Genomic DNA, 19300 nt, shown 5'->3' on the forward strand with positions numbered 1-19300 from the left:
ACATATTGGATAAAACATTGTATCGCGACCAAGATTCTAGCGTGTTCACAGATTTGGCTGTATAGAAGGGTCGTTTTTTAAATTGGAAAGAAAACGAAGCGAACAAGTAAACCAAGGGCTCGAGGCATCAGGTTTGTTACGACACCAGGAACGTAGAAGAAAGGAAGGAATAAATCTGTATTTGCCCAGATGGAGTGTTCGGCGATCGGTGTCAGCTGCCCCGCGAGGGGTCGCCTTCCCCGGTCGTCTTTCTCAGACGGCGGCTTCGATCCCCTCGATCTTGGCGGCGTCCTCGGCCCATCGGACAATGGCTTCTTGGACCTCCCGTGAGGCGGCCTTGAGGAGAGCGTCCCAGTCGTCTTGACTGGTGACTGCGGAGATCTTGGGATACTTCGATCGATCGAGTCGTGCGCACTCCCACAGCATGTGCCGCAGGTTCGCCCTTGCTCCACAGAGCTTACATTTGGGATAGCAGCGGTACGGGTATCACTTGTGGAGCGTGTAAGGGTTCGGGTAGGGGTTCGTCTGCAGGCGTTGCAAGCGATGCCTTGTCCAGCGTGGCGTGCGCCGGCGGCTAGCGAGCGCGATCGCCCGCGTAGTAGTCGAGGACGTCCCGGAAAGTGACCAGCCCGTCTCTCCCCGCCAACGACGTGGTGGAGGGGTCCAGTGTTAGGCCAGCCCGGCCAATCAATCCTCGGGCTGCGCTGTGAGCCTCCCCGTTACCGGGAAGAGACGAGTGAGCTGGGGTCCAGATCACCTTGATGGGAGACGTCGTGCGAGCGACCCCGCGCAGAATTCTGGCTGTTTGTGGCAATACACGACCCTTGGCAAACTCTCGGATGGCCCGTTGTGAATGGCTCACAACGAAGCGTGCCTTGTGCGTTTGGAGAGTGAGGGCGATGGCCACCTCTTCTGCCGTTCCCGGGTCCGTAGTGTCAATGCTCCAGCTCGCGACGAGGGACCCCCCGGCATTGAATACAGCAGATACCATCTTGCCGGTGCCGTAGCCGGCTGCATCTACGTAGTAGACGTCCCGTTCCTTGCTGAGGAGGGAGCGTAGAGCCCGAACATGCGCACTCCTGCGTCCCTCGTGGTGTATCGGGTGTGTCGGAGGGTTAGGCGAGCGGCCGAAAGAGGGCGCCACCGCACGGGAGATGGGGGGCGCTTGAGAGACGAATAAACGCGGGCTCGCCTGGGCTCGCCAGACGGTACTGACACACTCACAGGCTGGTCTCTGTCCGTTCACTGCCCGACCGCGACATGGTGGCAGCGGTGGGATCAAGAGAAACGGTGACCCTAGGCGGGCAGCAGTGAATCAGCGCTAAGAGCAACAGTAGCGGGCACGGCACGCGCAACCGAACCAGCAGTGAGAGCAGCGGACGCGCACAACGGCGCAACAACGCCGGTCCGACATGGCGGACCAAGAGGCAGCGGTTCAGGCGGGAAGCAGCTACAGCTACTTCAACCCGATTTCAACACAGCTGCCGGAAAAGTTCGACTTTCGCCAGCCGCACACGTGGAAGACGTGGTTCACGAGATGGCAACGCTACAGGATAATCGCCGAGTTGCATCTCCGCTCTCAAGAAACGCAAGTAAACACGTTGCTCTACGCCATGGACCGCGAAGGGGCGGACGTTCTTTGTTCTTTGAAGTTGACTGAGGACGAAGGCAAGAACTACGAAACCGTCACCGCGGCATTCAAGAAGCACTTTGTGCCTCGGGCCAACGCAATTTACGAGCGAGCTAGGTTCAATGGACGCTGCCAGGAACCTCACGAGACAGTGGACGAGTTCATCACCGGACTACACAGACTAGCGGAGTCGTGCGAGTACGGTCCCCTCAAGGACGACCCCATACGCGACCGGCTGGTCGTGGGATTGCTGGACGTGGGACTTAGTGAGAAACTACAGTTGGACCCCCAGCTGACGCTGCAGACGGCTACGCAGAAAGCCCGAAATTCAGAAATCGTCAAGAAGCAACAAAGCGAGCTCCATGAGAAAGCTGAACAGAATGCAGCCCTAGACGAGATACGACATTCGAGACCACGAAAAAACCAAGGAAACGCGTCTGGCAGAATCGGACAAGGCGGGTGCAAGGGGTGCGGCAGTGCAGAGCAGTACTCTAGGAAGCAGTGCCCAGCTGCGGAAAAACGGTGCAACCACTGCGGGAAAAAGGGACACTTCGCTGTCGTGTGCAGGTCGCCTCGACTCCCGAAGACCCGGACGCCTAAAGGTCAACGCCAGCACAGCGCGACTGTGGGAGAAGTTTACGTGGGAGAAATCGTGCAAGAAAGAAGCACAGAACCATGGAAGATCACTGCCAACGTCAGTGGAACGGATGTGACGTTTAAAATAGACACTGGTGCAGATGTCACAGCTATCCCACAGCATCTCTACGACCAGGCTAAAATGGGCGAGATAAAGAAAACAACGAGCGCCTTTTGGGTCTAGGTGAATCTCCGATCCACACAGTGGGACAAGCTGACGTCACAATCAAGTGGAATGACGACTCGGCACAAGAGGTTGTCTACGTCGTCAGCGGCCTCCGCGAGGCCCTCCTGGGACGTCCAGCTATCAAAGCGCTGCAGGTCCTTAGGTATCTTCAGGAAGTCACCACGGCACCAGAGAATGAAGACGCTGAAGCACGCAGAATTCTCGAGAGCTACCCAGAGCTTCTTTCGGGACTAGGGCTCATGGAGGCCGCATACAGGGTAGTGCTTGTTCCAGGAGCTAAACCCCATGCTGTGACATATCCGAGAAGAGTACCAATCCCACTTCTACCCGACGTAGAAAGAGAACTACAGCGCATGCAAGATCGAGGGGTTATCGTCAAAGTCGACAAAGCGACGGAATGGTGTGCACAAATGGTGGTCGCAAAGAAGCAGAACGGCGAACTGCGCATCTGCGTGGACTACGGTGAACTGATCAAGCAGATTGTTCGAGAAAGAGTGCTCATGCCATCTGTGGACGAGAGCCTAGCAAAGCTGGCTGGTGCACAAGTGTTCAACAAGCTTGATGCAAGGGCAGGCTACTGGCAGACACCATTGTCCAAGAAATCCCAGGAATATACAACATTCTTGACTCCGTTTGGACGTTTTCAATTCTTGCGGCTACCGTTCGGGATATCGACGGCACCCGAGGTTTTCCAGCGAGAAATGCTACGAGTGCTCGAGGGACTTCAAGGGCAGGTGCGTCTGCAGGACGACATCATCGTGTTCGGCAGCACGGCAGATGAACATGACCGCAACCTAAGGCAAGCGCTCCATCGTCTGCGAGAGGCGGGGATAACGCTAAATTCAGACAAATGTGCTTTCCGCAAAAAGGAAGTGAAGTTTCTGGGCCAGATCGTCTCGTCGCAAGGCATCAGAGCTGACCCAGCAAAGCTCAGTGCCATCAAGAAGATGGAGCCACCACAAGACGTTTCAGAAGTCAGGTCTTACTTGGGAATGATCAACCATTTGGCGAAGTTTCTACCCGGACTTGCTGAGCGAACTGAGCCACTGAGAGACCTACTTCGTCATGATGCAGTCTGGTACTGGGGAGAGGCTCAGCAGCAAGCCTTCGAGCAGACCAAGGCAGCTCTCATCACAACCCCGGCATTGGCAATGTACAACCCAAGAGAGCATTGACGCTCTCGGTCGATGCCTCATCTTATGGATTGGGGCTGTGCTCCTGCAGGAGTCCCAAGGCAAGCGACGACCAGTTGCCCATGCATCCAGGGCACTCACGGAAACTGAGCAACGCTATGCCCAGATTGAGAAGGAAGCACTGGCCATCACGTGGGCCAGTGGCCACTTCCGCACATACTTCCTAGGGCTCCAATTTCATATTGAGACTGACCACAAGCCTTTTGTGCCACTACTCACCACGAAGTGTCTAGATGAACTGAGTCCTCGTCTGCAACGTTTCCGCATGCGACTACTCGAGTATGACTTCACGATCTCCCACATCCCGGGAAAGGAGATCCACACGGCAGATGTGCTGTCACGTAAGCCACTAACTGGAGCAGGAGAAAAGGAAGCTGCCGACCTGGAGGAAGCCGTCCGGGAGTATGAAGTTCTCACAGTGGAACTGTTACCTGCATCAAGAGACATGCTCTCACGGATCAAAGATGAAATCGGGAAGGATCCAGTCACGTCTCGAGTCAGGGAGTACTGCTCTACGGGCTGGCCGAGCATGAAAGCTCCACCACCAGAAGTGCGGCGATACTGCGAAATAGCGGGCGAACTCTCAATAGTGCAAGGATTTCTGTTCAAGGGCAACCGACTGGTTGTACCCCCAGCCCTTCGCAACGAAGTCCTAGACAACATCCACACCGGGCATCAAGGCGTAGCCAGGTGTAGAGCCCGAGCCAGAGAAGCGGTTTGGTGGCCAAACATTGGCGTTCACATTGAGGACTTTGTTCGCCGATGCCCCACTTGTCGAGAGGAACGCAAACCAGGAGTAGCCCCTCTCCTGCAAACGCCTCTTCCCGAGAGGCCATGGGAAGTGATCGGCATGGATCTTTTCTCGCTTGAAGGCGACAACTACCTGGTCGTTGTCGACTACTTTTCTAGATTCTTCGAGTTGGTCAAGTTGAGGACAACGACCACAGAAGACGTCACCGAGGCTCTGCGACCAATGTTTGCTCGTTTCGAAACGCCGGATGTCATCCGATCCGACAACGGACCACAGTTCGCATCTGCTGAATTCAAATCTTTTACCAGGGACTGGAGCATCAAACACATCACTTCCAGCCCCTACTATCCACAAAGCAACGGAGCAGCAGAGAGAACAGTGCAGACAGCAAAGCAGCTTCTTTGGAAGTCTCCCGATGTACAGCAAGCACTTCTTGCACATCGAGCGACTCCAGGGAAGGAGGGGTAATGCCCAGCTGAGCTCCTCATGGGACGCAAGGTAAAGACGAGCGTCCCTGCAGCCCCAGGGTCACTACGGCCGCACTGGAACTGCGAAGACTTTAGAACACGCAACGCACAGTATAGGAGGCTCCAAGCACAACAGTACAACAAGTGTCACCGAGCTGCCGACTACGGGCCTATACAGCCAGACACCAGAGTCAAGATTGTTGCCGGAGCAGCCACACATGGGAGAGTACGGCACGCTGCCGCAGAACTTCGATCATATGTGGTGAAACAGCGTCCGGCATTTCAAGACGCACGCAGAGGCACCTACAGCCGGAAAGACAGCCTGCAGAAGAACAAGCAGCTCGGCAACCAGCCTCTGTTGACGAGCCAAGCATCAATGGGCCAACTTACCCGACACCCAAACCGAGGCAGACGCGCAGCGGACGACAAGTGAGACGACCAGCGCGCCTGGACTTGTAAGACTTCAAGTTAAGGAAAGGGGGGTGGGGGGGTGTCGGAGGGTTAGGCGAGCGGCCGAGAGAGGGCGCCACCGCACGGGAGACGGGGGGCGCTTGAGACACGAATAAACGTGGGCTCGCCTGGGCTCGCCAGAGGGTACTGACACACTCACAGGCTGGTCTCTGTCCGCTCACTGCCCGACCGCGACAGCGACAGGGTGCATGTGCTTCGGAATGAGCTGGATCAGGAGTGCGGTCCGGACCTGCGTGGGAACGGCGCACTTGGGCCCAGTCTGACTGTCGTAGCGAATGCCAAGGCTTCGGAGAATATGGCGACCTGTCGCACTTCTCGTGAGACGTTCCGTTTGAGATAGGCGTTCAGCTTCCACGATCTCGTCCACCGTGTTGTGAAGGCCGTGGGCCGCGAAACGGTTGTTCGAAGTGGAGTCGGGCAGGCCCAGCGCACTCTTGTACGACTTGCGAATAAGACAGTCGAGCTTGGTCTTCTCTGCTAACCCGAGACGAAGGAACGGCAGCACGTATGCCAGCTTGCTGACGACGAAGGCACGGACCAGTCGCACCAGGTTACTTTCTCTCATGCCAAATTTACGGCCGGAGATGCGCTACATGAGTCGTGTGATCTGGTAGGCCGTAGCCTTGAGCGAGTTGATCGTCTCGTAGTTGTTGCCGTCCACTTCGATGCGAAGCCCAAAAAACCCGGCTGCTCTCAACCGCCGGAGTTCGGACTCCACGCGAGTACAGCTCGATATCTGAAAGGAGCTGTTTAGCTCGCACCAGTTTGAGAAGGAGGAGCTCTGACTTCTGGGGCGAGCAGGCCAGGCCTCGAGGCGTCACGTACTCTTGGACCGTGACGATCGCCGCTTGAAGAGTGTCCTGGATTCGGCCCATCGCTGCCTCCAGCCACCCACACGATTCGAAGAGTTCGTCCGGGGTATCCAGTTCGACGTCCAGAATGATCACAGGCCTCTAGTCACACTTCTGGGCAACGCCGAGTTAGACCTCGTCCCTCCAAGAATTCAACGGCTGCGGATGAGGCTCCCTCGCTTCCAGTTACGGGTACTCTACGTCCCTGGGAAGCTTAACGCCACCGCCGATATCCTCTTCTGGGTGTAAGCGGGCCGCCAGTCGGGTGATGAATGATGTTTATTGTTACGAAGTGCGCCTTTATCAAGGCGAGGAACGGTGTGACGTAGGACGTTCTACGGTACATGATTGGGTGAGCTCTTTCACTAGCATGACACAGCTTGTGCCCTGCTACATCTCCCCTCTTTAAAGGAGAATGGGAAAGGGGAAGGGGCTTTGTTACAGTCTTTCGGGTAGTGGGTACCGGCAGGGTTCCCGGCGTTCTCGGGTACTTCTGCGTAGCTCTTGACTGGGCTCGTTGATGTCCTGGTCTGCCGGTCGGTCTTCGGTGGAAGGTCGACTTGAGTCCGGCTGGGATGCTGCCTCCCTTAGGTGCTCTCTTGTGCGTCGAATCTCGCGGCCGTCTTCAGTCTGAAAAATCGCTGAACGCGGGGTGCCCGCTGGTCTCAGGATGACGGCTGGCGACCAGGTTCGCTGGCGTGTGTCGTACGTCGTGACCTGTTGCCCCGGTGACAATGGCGGCAGGTTTCGGGAGTTGCGGTTGTAGAAGGTCATCTGCCGCTGCCGGATCGCCTTGAGGCGGTTGTGGACAGCTTTGCTTGGCACAGTCTCCGGCTCCAGGTGGCTTGTTGGTACTGGTAGCAGCGTCCGCGTCTGTCGTCCCATCAGCCTCTGCACAGGAGACTTGAGGACAGCATCTCTGGGAGTATTTCGCCACTCAAGTAAAGCCATTTGGAAGTCTGGCATTCTGAACGAGCACTTTTTTAAAAGTTTCTTGGCCTCTTGAACTGCTCTTTCACTCATACCATTAGAGCGTGGGTGGTAGGGACTAGAGGTAGTGTGCATTACGCCTAGATGGGCTAGAAAGTCTTTGAACTCTTTGCTGTTAAATGGTGGGCCGTTGTCACTACACAGCTTCAGTGGTAGCCCATGAACTGAAAAAACTTCAGCACACCACGATTTAACCATGTTTGCGGTTGTGTGGCGGAGCTCCCGAACCTCAAAAAAGAACGAATAGAAGTCTACTATTATTGCAAACTCGCGTCCGCCGTATGAGAACAAGTCCATTCCCACGATCTCCCAAGGCAATGTCGGGACGTCGTGGCTCAGAAGAGGCATCTTTACGTTTCGTGGCTGATGCATCTGGCACACCTTGCAGGCTTTACAAAACTGCTCTATATCATTGGACATGTTTGGCCAAAACAACACACTTCTTGCTCGCGCTTTCATCTTCTCCGCCCCCGCGTGTGCCATGTGCAGGAGGTACATCATTTCTACTCTTTTTGCTTTTGGTATCATTACCTTATTGCTGCGAAACAGAAGGCCGTCTTGAGTGTGTATCTCCTCGCGGTACGCCCAGTAGGGACGGACGATTTCTGGGACGTCTTGCTTGTTATCAGGCCAGCTTGATTCCGCGTAGTCACGCAGGTTTGAGAGTTCGGGGTCCTCATTGGTTGCTCCAAGAAGGTCCTTAAGGCGAGTTTCTGATGCTGAAACGTAAGCAAGTACGTTCACATGAAACTGGGTGGTTTCTTCTTGCATGCTGACTTTACTGGGGAAGCGTGACAAAGCATCGGCAAGAAAGAGTTCTTTGCCCGGCTTGTACAGAAGACGGATGGGGTAACGTTGCAGAGTCAATCGCATACGCTGCAAACGAAGTGGAACTTGATGCAGTGGTTTTTGAAAAATCGGCACCAAGGGACGGTGATCTGTCTCGACAATTATTTCCGCCTGGCCGAAAATGTAATCATGAAATTTGGTACAGCCGTGCACAATTGCCAGTGTTTCTTTTTCAATTTGTGCGTATCGCTGTTGCGTTTCCGTAAGGGATCTTGATGAAAAAGCGATAGGATGGCCTTCCTGAGTAATGACGGCCCCCACTCCGTATTGACTGGCATCAACAGAAAGAGTGACTGATTTTTTTGGATCAAAGTACGACAGAACCGGTGCTTCGATCAATGCTCGTCTTAGGGCGTCAAAACTGTTTTGCTGCTGTTCGGTCCACACCCAGGCAACATCCTTGCGCAGTAGAGCTCTCAGCGGCGCAGTCACGTCGGACATGCGAGGTACAAAACGCTGTACAAAGTTCATTGTGCCAAGAAAAACTTGCAACTCCTTACTGTTTGAGGGTGGCGGCATCTCCAGGATGTCCTTTACGCGGTCCGGGTCCAGGCGCAGGCCTTTCGTGGTGAGGATGTGACCTAGGTAGCGGACTTCTGTCTGCAAAAAGGTACATTTCTTTAGATTCAGTCGCAGATTGTGATCTCGGCAGCGCGACAGCAGTAGTGTCAAGTGATGGTCGTGCTCTTCTTTTGTTCTGCCCCAGAGTAGAATATCGTCCATCACTACGGCGACACAAGGTAGCCCTTCTAGTAGGCGGTGCATTGCTGCTTGAAAAATTTCTGGCGCGGATGCGATTCCAAAGGGCATCCGGAGGAAGCGATATCGGCCGTACGGTGTGCTCATCGTGCATATTTTGGAACTCGACTCTGTAAGTTTGATTTGCCAAAATCCTGATGCCGCATCTAGGGTCGAAAAGAATTTTGCTCCAGACAGTAGCGGCGCGACGTCCTCTAGGGTTGGCATTGGGTAGTTTTCACGCAAAAGTGCTTTGTTGAGTGCCGTAGGGTCCAAACAAATACGCACTTTGTCATTTTTAATGACGGTGACCATGTGGCTAGACCATGCAGTAGGCTCTGTTACCTTGGTTATGACGCCTTGCTCTTCCATGCGCTGAAGTTCCGCCTTCACCTTGTCTTGAAGAGCAACTGGAACTCTCCTGGCCGGCACGACGACTCCAACAGTTCCAGGTTTCAGCTTCATTTCATACTCGACATCTTTCAATTGCCCAAGGCCTTTGAAAACTTCTGCAAAAGGTTGTGCGGCTTGGTACAAGTTGTCTAGATGAACATTCTGCACCCGGTACAGAAGTCCCAGGCGCTCGGCAACGGATCCGCTCAAGGTGATCGGCACATGTTGTTTTACGACAAAGAAGAGTTCTTCGTGCTCTCTGCCGTTTGCGGAAAGAAGCAATTTTACTTTCTCGTGAGCAGTCGTCTTGTTTCCGAAAAACGCAGTTAGCGTCACTTGACACTCTTGCCGAGGCTTATCTGAAAGCTTTACGGCGTCTTGCATTGATATGACGCAGCAGTTAGCGCCCGTATCTAGCTTGCACGCCATTGGTTTGCCCTCAATGTGAACTGACGCGCTCCATTTGTCGGTCTCGACCCAGTTTACCGTTAATGCTTCGAGAAAGAATTCCTCGTCACTTTCGGTGTGCAGAGCGCGTAGTTCTTTCTTCGGTTTATTCGCGCTTTGTTGAAGTACCGGCGTCTTGCACACTTGAGCAAAGTGATTAAGCCTTCCACATTTCTTGCACGTTTTTCCTTTTGCTGGGCAGGTTTCGCAGCGGTGAGTAAAATAGCCGCACCTAGAGCAGGGACTCTTTTTCGCAGCAACAGCATTAATAGTTGTCTCAGATGCGCCTTGCGCTGTTCCAGTAATCTCTCGGAACTTTTCCTGCCCTTGTTCTTGAAGGCGACACAGCTCAACGGTCTTTTCGTAGGTTGGGTTTTCAACAAGTAATTTCCGCTGCAGGCTCTTGTCTCGAACTCCTAGGATGATACGGCTGCGTAGCATCCGATCTTCTAGCTCTCCAAATTCGCAATTCTTAGCTAGAATCCTTAGCTCTGTTAACCATTCGTTGAAAGGTTCACCTTCTTTTTGGTCTCTTGACCCAAATCTGAATTCCTGGAAAGTCAGGTTTGTAGCGGGCTTGTAGTATTCTTCGAACTTTTGAATCAGTACTTCTACACTGTTTCTTTCTTCATCTGTTGTGAACTTAAAGGTCTCGTACGCCTTTCTGGCTTCTTCTCCGATTGTTATTAGTAAGGTTGCTGCCTGCACTTCCTCTGGCTGATTGCTCAATTGCGTAGCGGTGGAAAACAAGGCGAACTCACGTTTCCAATTTTTCCATCCGAGCCATGCGTCGCCTGAGGTGTCCAGGGGCTTCGGTGGCGGCAGCAGCGTTGACGGCAATGGGGGCATCGGCGGCGTTGACGGTTTCGACATCTCGACTGGGCACCGCTGCCACCATGTAAGCGGGCCGCCAGTCGGGTGATGAATGATGTTTATTGTTACGAAGTGCGCCTTTATCAAGGCGAGGAACGGTGTGACGTAGGACGTTCTACGGTACATGATTGGGTGAGCTCTTTCACTAGCATGACACAGCTTGTGCCCTGCTACACTGGGCTCCAGCTACTATGCAGGTTGCCAGTCTGGAAGTCGACTCCCTCGATGTAGAGCGCTTCGTAAACAACATCGTGAGGAGATTGCGAGACGTCACTGCTCTTGGTCTTGAGCAACTGCGCAAACACCAGGAGGAAGACGGAACCTGCATGGATCTGGCTCGTCACTGCGAGCGTATGTGGCCGCGGCGAGCGTCGCAAGTTCCTGCCCATCTACGTTGCTTCTAGAGCACGAGGAGGACCATCACAGTCTACGAGAGGCTGCTGCTCTACAACAACCGGATCCTGGTGCTGCGGTGCTCCGACGTGACATGCTGACCAGACTGCACGAGGGCCACTAGGGAATTGGTAGTTGCAAGGCACGGGCGTGCGAGTCCGTGTGGTGGCCGACACTGAACTCGCAACTGGAACAGCTGGTGGCCGGCTGTTAGACCTGCACTCAGACACGGCTACAGCGGGAACGCGACAGAACAGCACACGAAAAAACAGTACGCGACAAAACAGCACGGCCAAAACAGCACGCGTCAAAACAGCACAGCGTCAAAACAGCACGGCGACAAAACAGCAGGCGTCAAAATAGAACGCGACAAAACAGCACAACCTCAAAACAGCACAGCGACAGAAGAGCAGGTGCCAAAACAGCCCGGCGGCAAAACAGCACAGCGACAAAACAGCAGGCATGTAGCAACTTCGAGCGCGCTCTTCACCTCTCTCTGGGCGAATATATTCGATCCTCCTTAACCCTTTCATTTATTGCCGCTAGGTTATAAAGGAATTTATTGCATATTTAATTGTTAAGTCAGTGTCCCGACTGGTGCTGCTGTTACTGCTAAAAACAAACGAAGTTAGCAGTAGTTACTACTACTTAACTACGCTGATCTCTGAAGAGATTGGGTGGTTAGAGGTCGTATCTTGGCGTCGATGTTAAGCGCGTTGTCTGGTATATATATCTTTTTTTTTTAATTAACGAAAGATGAAAAGTTATTGGGAAAAAAATCCATAAGTTGAAGTTATGAACCGTCTGGTTTGCGGCGGTCCGGTGAGCTTCTGTAGTACTCGTCGTTTCGTAATTACCACCTAAGCGTAGAACGGCTCCCCAAAAAAGCAGGAGATGCGCCGATTACAGATGCCTTGATAGAACAGGGAAGATATGGTAACTTTAATGTCGAGCGACTTCAAGGTGTACCATGGGCAACGATTCTGCGGTGTTCATTCGCCGTGAAAAAAATGTCCCGGAAACACGTGGCTGCAGCTTGCAGGCGAGAAGTTGTTTTGAGTTAAATTCACAGATTATTTCCGACGAAGGCTTCGATCGACTGGAAACCGGTGAAGCAGAAATATGCCACAGCCTCAGTGCTGTTGCCGTACAGTGTGGGCTAAGCCAACCGTTGTCGCACACACTTTCTGTTTTATTTTTAACAACTAACAATAACACATTGTCGTGCGCTAACAATAACACATTGTCGTGCGATTTATTTATTTATTATAGAGGACATCACCAGCAAACTTGAGCGTCAATATTAGCAGAATTGCTCGAGAAATAGTCAGAATACGCACCAGCGGGGGCTTCGGTACTGCCCAGGGAGCGTTCATGTACGGATCGAGTATACTCCCCACTCCCAAAGTGCTCCCATGAGAACGGACTCGACAAATTAGCCGTCGACGAGATGACCTTCGAGGAATTGGCCTAGGCCCTCCATTCTTTTACAGTGCCTACTTGGAGACATGCATTTTTTAACTCCATCGCTATATTTAGGGTTCAGCGTTTTCGGCTGAAACCGATAAAACCGATAAAAGTGCGACGAAATCTCTTTAAAAATTCGGTTTTAACTGAAAAAGGTCAGTATTTTCGAGGGCGTTTGGAGGGGTGGGTGGGGGAATGTGCTTCATTACTGACCGTATGACCACTTCCTTCCGCAGTTTTGAGCCTGTCTCCAGATCGGTTCAACTTTTAACCAAAGTTGAAACGACGCAATGGTCTTCTGGACGAAATGTGGGGTTTTCAGCTGATAAGGGATTTGTGTGTAGAATTGTTTCTTCAAAGAAGAGAGTTTAATCGTGAACTGAACAATAAAATTGATGGGCATCCGTAAATGTCGCACATTTTTTTACACCCATAGCTTCCGTCTACCAGAAGAGGGCATACATACGATTGACTTATTGTCGTCTCTTGGATTGCGCGAATGCCACCTCTCGCAGTCGTGAAAATGGGGCAAAGACGTATTGAGTACAATGCTTGCAATTGTTTGGATTTTGGTATTTCTCTCTCCAACCGAAGTGGTAGTAAAGCTCATGTTCGTCCTGTGTACAAATACGAGCCCACGACGATTATGTCAGATCACGATAGGGCCCCAGTGCGTCTTGCAGAACAGGTCGCGTCGGCTGCCACAGACAGCAAGAAATAAGAAATTCAGTACCTGGTTCACTCACTATTCATTTTAAACAAACGCCTTTAAATATTGCATTTTCGTCAGTATACTGGTTTTCGTCAATAAACCGAAAAGAACTAAAAAGTTTATGAGTTTACAAATATACTCAGCAATAAACCGAAAACTTCTGCTTGAAATAAAAACCAAAAAATGTACGCCGAATTTCAAAATAATTAAAACCGAAAACGCCAAACCCGAGCTCTATTTGTCAATGTCCTGTTTTCACGCTGTGCTGTTCTGACGCTGTGCTGTTTTGACGCCGCGCTGTTTTGGCACGTGCTCTTCTGTCACTGTGCCGTTTTGACGCTGTTCTGTTTGTCGCGTGCTTTTTTGACGCGTGCTGTTTTGTCGTCGTGCTGTTTTGTCGTGTGCTGTTCTGTCATGGTGCCGGCTACAGCGCCACGGGCCGCTCATGGGCTCCCAGACTCCGAGCAGGCCCTGGTTTCGGGGGGGGGGGGGGGGGGGGCTGATTTGTTTGAACAAGGCGGACGTCACTACCTCCTCACGGTAGATTACTTTTCGCGCTACCCGGAGGTAATTACCCTGTCGTCGGCGTCTTCCTTGGCTGTTATTGCAGAAATGATGAGCATGTTTGCACGCGTTGGCATTCCCACTGTCGTCGTCTCCGACAATGGGCCTCAGATTTCCTCAAGGGACTTCGCCTCCTTCGCTGCTTTTTTCGGCTTCCATCACGTAACCAGCAGCCCCCGGTACCCGCAGGCAAACAGAGAGGCTGAACGCATGGTGCGGACAGTGAAGGACCTGCTGGCCAAGACGAGGGATCCCTACCTGGCCCTGCTCGTCTATCGCGACACCCCGGGAGTAAGTGAATGGAGCCCAGCGCAAGTTTTGATGGGGAGAAGACTGCAGACCACCGTGCCCAAGCTTGAGGAGGCTTTGACCCCTCGATCGCCTCCAAGGACATTCTTCTACGAGCGAGACTCGTCTCCTCGACGCCGACAGGCGCAGGCCTACAACAGGCGCCACGCCGCACGTCCACTCTCTCCGCTGTCTCCAGGCAAAGATGTTTGGCTCGCAGAAGTACCTGAAGCTGCTCTAGTCCTGGGGCCAGCAAGACTACCTCGCTCGTACGTTGTACAGACTCCCACAGGCATACTTGAGCGGAACCGTCGTCATCTGGTTCTATTTACACCACCTCAGCCTGCAGTGGAGTCTGCCAGGCCGCCGGTCTGCGACACTCCAGCTGCATCGACCCTGCCTGCAGTGCCTCGTCATGCTACTTCGCCGCCTCCACAACCCCTACAATTCTTCACTGGGTCTCCGCGGTCTCTGGCGAAATCCCCGGTGCTGGGCACAGCATCAGAACGCCACGGGGTGCCCTCGCCGCAGACACCAGTGTGCCCTCAGCAACAGGGCAGAGTTTCTCGCTTCGGGCGACGCATCTAGACGCCCAAGAAACTTAATTTATAAAGACAACAAGTTTGTTTCTTTTCCCTGAAGGGGAGATGTGGAGGTCGCGAGTAGTGCCCCCTCACTCTTTTGGTCCTTCGTGCTAGCCTATATTATCACCGGCCTGAATAAAATCACTTCACTTGCCGACTCGAACCCAATACGTCTGCGTCTCACTCGACTCCGCGGCAGTTGCTATTGCACCTTTCGCGACACGGGCCGGGCCGACACGCCTAGCGAGCTCAAATTGCGGTAGCAGACAAATGCAAACGAAGTAAAGAACGAGGAGCACAAGAGGGCCGACGGACGAAAGCGGTGAGGGTGCTGCGTGTGCTCTTTTGAATCACCATGAACCGTTACTAACTGATTGCCCAGCTTTTAAATCTGGAGGACGGGTTCATCGATGAGTGTTGTTCGCTGGTGCGACTGCTGCTCCCGCGTCAGAGGTGCCAGTCAGACGACAAACAACTGCAGTGTCGTCGATCGTTTGTCGGTTTTTGTCGGCCATATTCGTTGCTACAGTTGGACAAAATCAACAACGCACAGCTTTACTTTGTCGCCTGACAAAAATTGGCGTTCGTCACTCTAGTGGAACGAGCCTATTTAAACTCCGTCTATGGAGCCTACCCAGATTTCTGAAGTGTCTTGACGCAACCACCAAACATGTTTGACGTATTTGAGATGTCCGTCAAAGTTTTCTGACCGATAACTAATAACAAAAAGCGTTTTTCTTTTTCTTCATTGCGAAGCGTTGCAGTGCTTTCGTGGGCTTGCTAAGTAGTATATGAACCAATAGCCCCTTCCGCTGGCAGATGGCGAGAGCTCGGAGATTTGGGACTCGAAGTCTCCGGTGTCCGTGTTTGAGCTGCCGAGCGACTGCTCTCGGGATTCCACTGTGGTAGGGCAAAACTAGTAACCTGAGACGCGTTGCGGCATAAAAACGATTCATAGTATGGCACCAGACAAATAACTGCCCGACGCTTCCAAGCGATGGCTCTTACAACGGCAACCCCGGACCCCCCTTCCCCCCACCCCCCTCCCCGCCCCACTTTGTTGTTCGTTTTTTCCCCCTAGTTTTTTATTGTTATTTGTACATTTTGCAGTTACTTCGTTGTCATCACTCGAATTAGCGTGAAGAGCACCGAACAGAACATGGTTACTCTTTGCCGAACTGCTATTTTCGAAAAGCGCAGAACCAGTCTACGATAGAATCATGTCGTTTAACACCTACGTCTGCGGTGCAGAAAAAAAGTAAAAATACTTTTTTTCTATTTCTCAGTGCATCCTAAATATACCAACAAGCCAGCCGGTGTGGTGTATGAAATACCGTTAGCATGCGAGATCATGTGCGCGGGACAAACCTCGAAATGCGTTAACGACAGGTTATTCGAACATAAGAGAAATGTAAGCACAATTACTTCTCAACTGTTGTGCCAGAGCACTAATGCTGACGCATTCAAAACAACAGATCCACGACCTGTTGCCGGTACAAGCTGCACGGGTTTCGGAACAATTCGCTAGTGAGAGCACTCCGACGCCAGCACACAAATAATGACAATGAAGAAACCCTGGTCTCCCTTGGTTGTCCGGGCTTTCGGCGGACTTTTATTAGGATGTGACGTCCAACATCCTTCCCAAAAAGACCCGCCTCTTTCGCTAACAAGTACTCCGATCACCAAATTGTGACAATTATCTGAATAGTTACACCACATCCCATGTTCTCATAAGTGTGTCAGGTATCTTGTAGTTTCCAGGTGCTGGGGACAAATCTTTTCCAACTTCGCGTTCTTGCGGAATAAGAGCTTGGAAAGTGCAACCGCATTTCTCCACGCGGTAAGAGGCGGTTCCTTCTCAACACCATGGGGCGTCACGTGCTATGAAAGGCAAGGTCCGCGCCACGTCTGTTTATTCTCGCGCATTACTTTTCTACTCGAATACGAAGACGTTTATGAAGGAGTTTTACGAACTCGTGGAGGACGTTTGCGAGTGGTCTTGGCGGGCGTTCGATCCAGTTCGGACGCATGCTCCTCCGTGCGCTCGTTGGCTCCATTTGGCGTCTTGCGGCGGCGGCGTAAGAGACGGAAGAGGGGAATTGGGGGGGGGGGGGGGGGGGGGGGGGGAGTGAGTGTCTCAGCTTGTATTGGGCCCGCCTTTAACCCACATTCCCTTTCAACGATTGAGCGGGGAGTGTGTTGGGGCGTCGGAGAGCGCCTTCTGTACTACTCTGTCAAGCAAACATGGGTGCAATGCAGTAGCCTCTTTTTTCAGCTGTGTGTTTGATTTTTTTTTTTTTAAATTGATGCACCACTAGAGGGGCGAGCGTTGTAGGCGGCTTTCGTGATCTGTAGTTCTTCTCATGCAAGCGCTGACCCTCTAAAATAAATATTTGTGAATATATGTTCTAAATTTGAGTGTCCCTAGCCGGTTCTAAATGGGCAAGCATAACGATTACCTGTCTAACAATATATTGTGCGTATATATGCCCAGTTAAGTTTTTCGTACACTTGAAATATTTAATTTTCTTGGTTTTGCTCTGGACGTTTGTTTTTTGTTTACCTATCAACATGTACCAAAATGGTATAAATCTCCAAGAAGGCACACCGGGAAAGTAAGGTATGCTCAGTTTGTGATACACTGCCGTTCTTAACGAAAACGGTGAAATAACCCCAAACGGGATTAGGTTCCCATGGGACCTCGTGTGCGCTTCCCCATATAGGGCTACTGCGGGCCACCTGAGGGGCTCATGTGGACCGCCCACCAAGCCCTCTGTGGGCACCAAGAGCGGCCGACATGGGCGGCCCAGGTAGACACACTCTGGGTCCCGTGAGTGGAGTCCATGTGGGTTGCCAAGGTAGGCCCCTTATAGGTCTACCCAGGCAGCCCAGGTGAGCAGACTAAGCAAGCCCCGCTTCGGCCCGATTTCATTAACCGACGTGGGACCCACGTCGGCCCTCCTTTGAAAGTCCACTTTGTGCTACTTGGGCCCTTGCGGCCTCACCCTGTAGAAATAGCTTCTTTTTATTCTTATGAAAATTGGTATTCTCAAGAGCCCATGCGGGAACATAATCATGGAATGTGTGATATCCGCAGCGGGATCACCGTCTGTTTTTCTGAAACGGTTTCCCGATATACTCGTATAAAACGGCCTGCCGATACAGCCTATTGTTTTATGTACATAACTTGCAGGGCAACGATGTGGGGTATTGGTGACCATCATTACAATACCGTTACCATTACGAGAGTACTCGTAGCCTGGCGATGTGATCTGTGTCCGATAGCATCCTACCGGCGTGTCGGCAGCCATTAACTGATTTGCCGCACGACCAGCAAACCCATGTCGGCAGTCGACATCCTATGCAGCATGCCCCGCATTCGATAACCGGTGACCCGTAGACGTGTACCACGACCCGGTATAAGTTGGGAGTCGCCGGTACCTGAATACTGGAAGCCGGTACGGATCTGTCGTCCGCCATAAAGAGGTACAGATTTTCGTAAATGGGAACGGGTATTGAAATTTGAACAAAAATCAGTAAAAGCGAAAACTTAAGCAGAAAACGTGCTTCTCCCCAAGCATTTTTTTTTTCACAGCGTGAGCTTTTAGTGCCTAGATCTTCGGTATTTTGACTGCGTTATCGTAAACAAAAACTTTCCCCGCCAAATTTAGCATAAAAATTGACGTCACAAGACCTATTCTGCAATTCAGTATCCCCGCTATATTTAGCCGAAAAAATTGTCGTCACGTGAACTATGCCAAATATTGGTTTCCCCGTTAAATTTGGCGGGAAAACACACCATGACCTTGAAGTAATTTATTTATTAATCAGCAACGTATTGACGCTAAATCAACGCAACGCCATTCCAATATCAGATCACCGTATGAGGCATGATCGCCGCATTGTAAATCGATCCTCATCGTCATATCGAAGAATAAGCAGCACAGCTATCGCTGTCTAAACGCATCACGTCATGTGATCGTCGCGAAATGCTTTTTTTTCTGATGAGAACGTCTTGGGCGCTTTGGACACATTCATAGCAAATTGCGTATCTAGTTTCTGGAACTTTTATGAAATTTTGAGTATCACAGATGTGCGCGCACAGCTGGAATATGACAGCAACATATGTGAAAAAAGTTCTGACGTTATACAGCACAATTTCCTCACTCCGAAAATTGGTGTTGTTCAAATTGCTAGCGAAACAGGAAGGTTTTGGAACAAAAATATTTTATTACTTCAAAATATATGCAGGAGAGACCTTCAAAATGTCCTTATAATTTTAGTTCTTTTTTTTTTGGATAAGGGCAGCCCTTGATTGTGTAGTTGAATGTCTGACCTTTGCAGTACCTTTTGAATTTATTTAGGCATTTTGCCGGAGGTTTACGAAAGTGTTCTTTGGTCACCAACAGGTTACAGTCTGAAAATTGAAGTCAATTTTAAACAGAACATTAAGCTCCTGTATAAAAGCCATTTTGACTTTATGCTTGGTTTCATAATTTTCTAAGTAAACAAAACGTTAAACTGATTCTTTGATTTATTACCCTGGTTTTTAACATACAAAAATATTGCAGTACGCTGGTGTATTTATGAAAACACCTTTGGTGCAAATTAGAAATTTTCTTAGCTTTCGTACTCCCCCCCCCCCCCCCCCAACAACAATAAAAAAGGGGAACAAGTTGTTATTAGCTTCCTACTTCTAAAACAAAACATTAAGGTCGTTGTATGGCAGGGCTGGGAAGAGATGCTCCCAAAACTATCCCGGAACATACATACTGAGATACAGAAATTGTAAGGCGAAAAAACAGACACTGAGATA

General features: G+C 51.4%; 1 protein-coding gene and 1 pseudogene across 1 annotated transcript; both read right to left on the reverse strand.

The window, feature by feature from the left end:
• Window positions 1–252: 252 nt before the first annotated feature.
• Window positions 253–5900, reverse strand: LOC120844805 (annotated as a pseudogene).
• Window positions 5901–6811: 911 nt separating this feature from the next.
• Window positions 6812–10641, reverse strand: LOC115328337. Its single transcript, XM_040216767.1, has 4 exons — window positions 9109–10641; window positions 8526–8625; window positions 7708–7895; window positions 6812–7105 (listed from the first exon to the last, which is right to left on the reverse strand). The coding sequence occupies exons 1-4, from the start codon at window positions 10600–10602 to the stop codon at window positions 6812–6814; spliced, it is 2076 nt and encodes a 691-aa protein (XP_040072701.1). The 5' UTR covers window positions 10603–10641.
• Between the last annotated feature and the right edge of the window lie 8659 nt (window positions 10642–19300).

Source organism: Ixodes scapularis, unplaced genomic scaffold, assembly GCF_016920785.2.
Source record: "Ixodes scapularis isolate PalLabHiFi unplaced genomic scaffold, ASM1692078v2 ptg001200l_1__unscaffolded, whole genome shotgun sequence".
NCBI classification, from domain to species: domain Eukaryota; kingdom Metazoa; phylum Arthropoda; class Arachnida; order Ixodida; family Ixodidae; genus Ixodes; species Ixodes scapularis.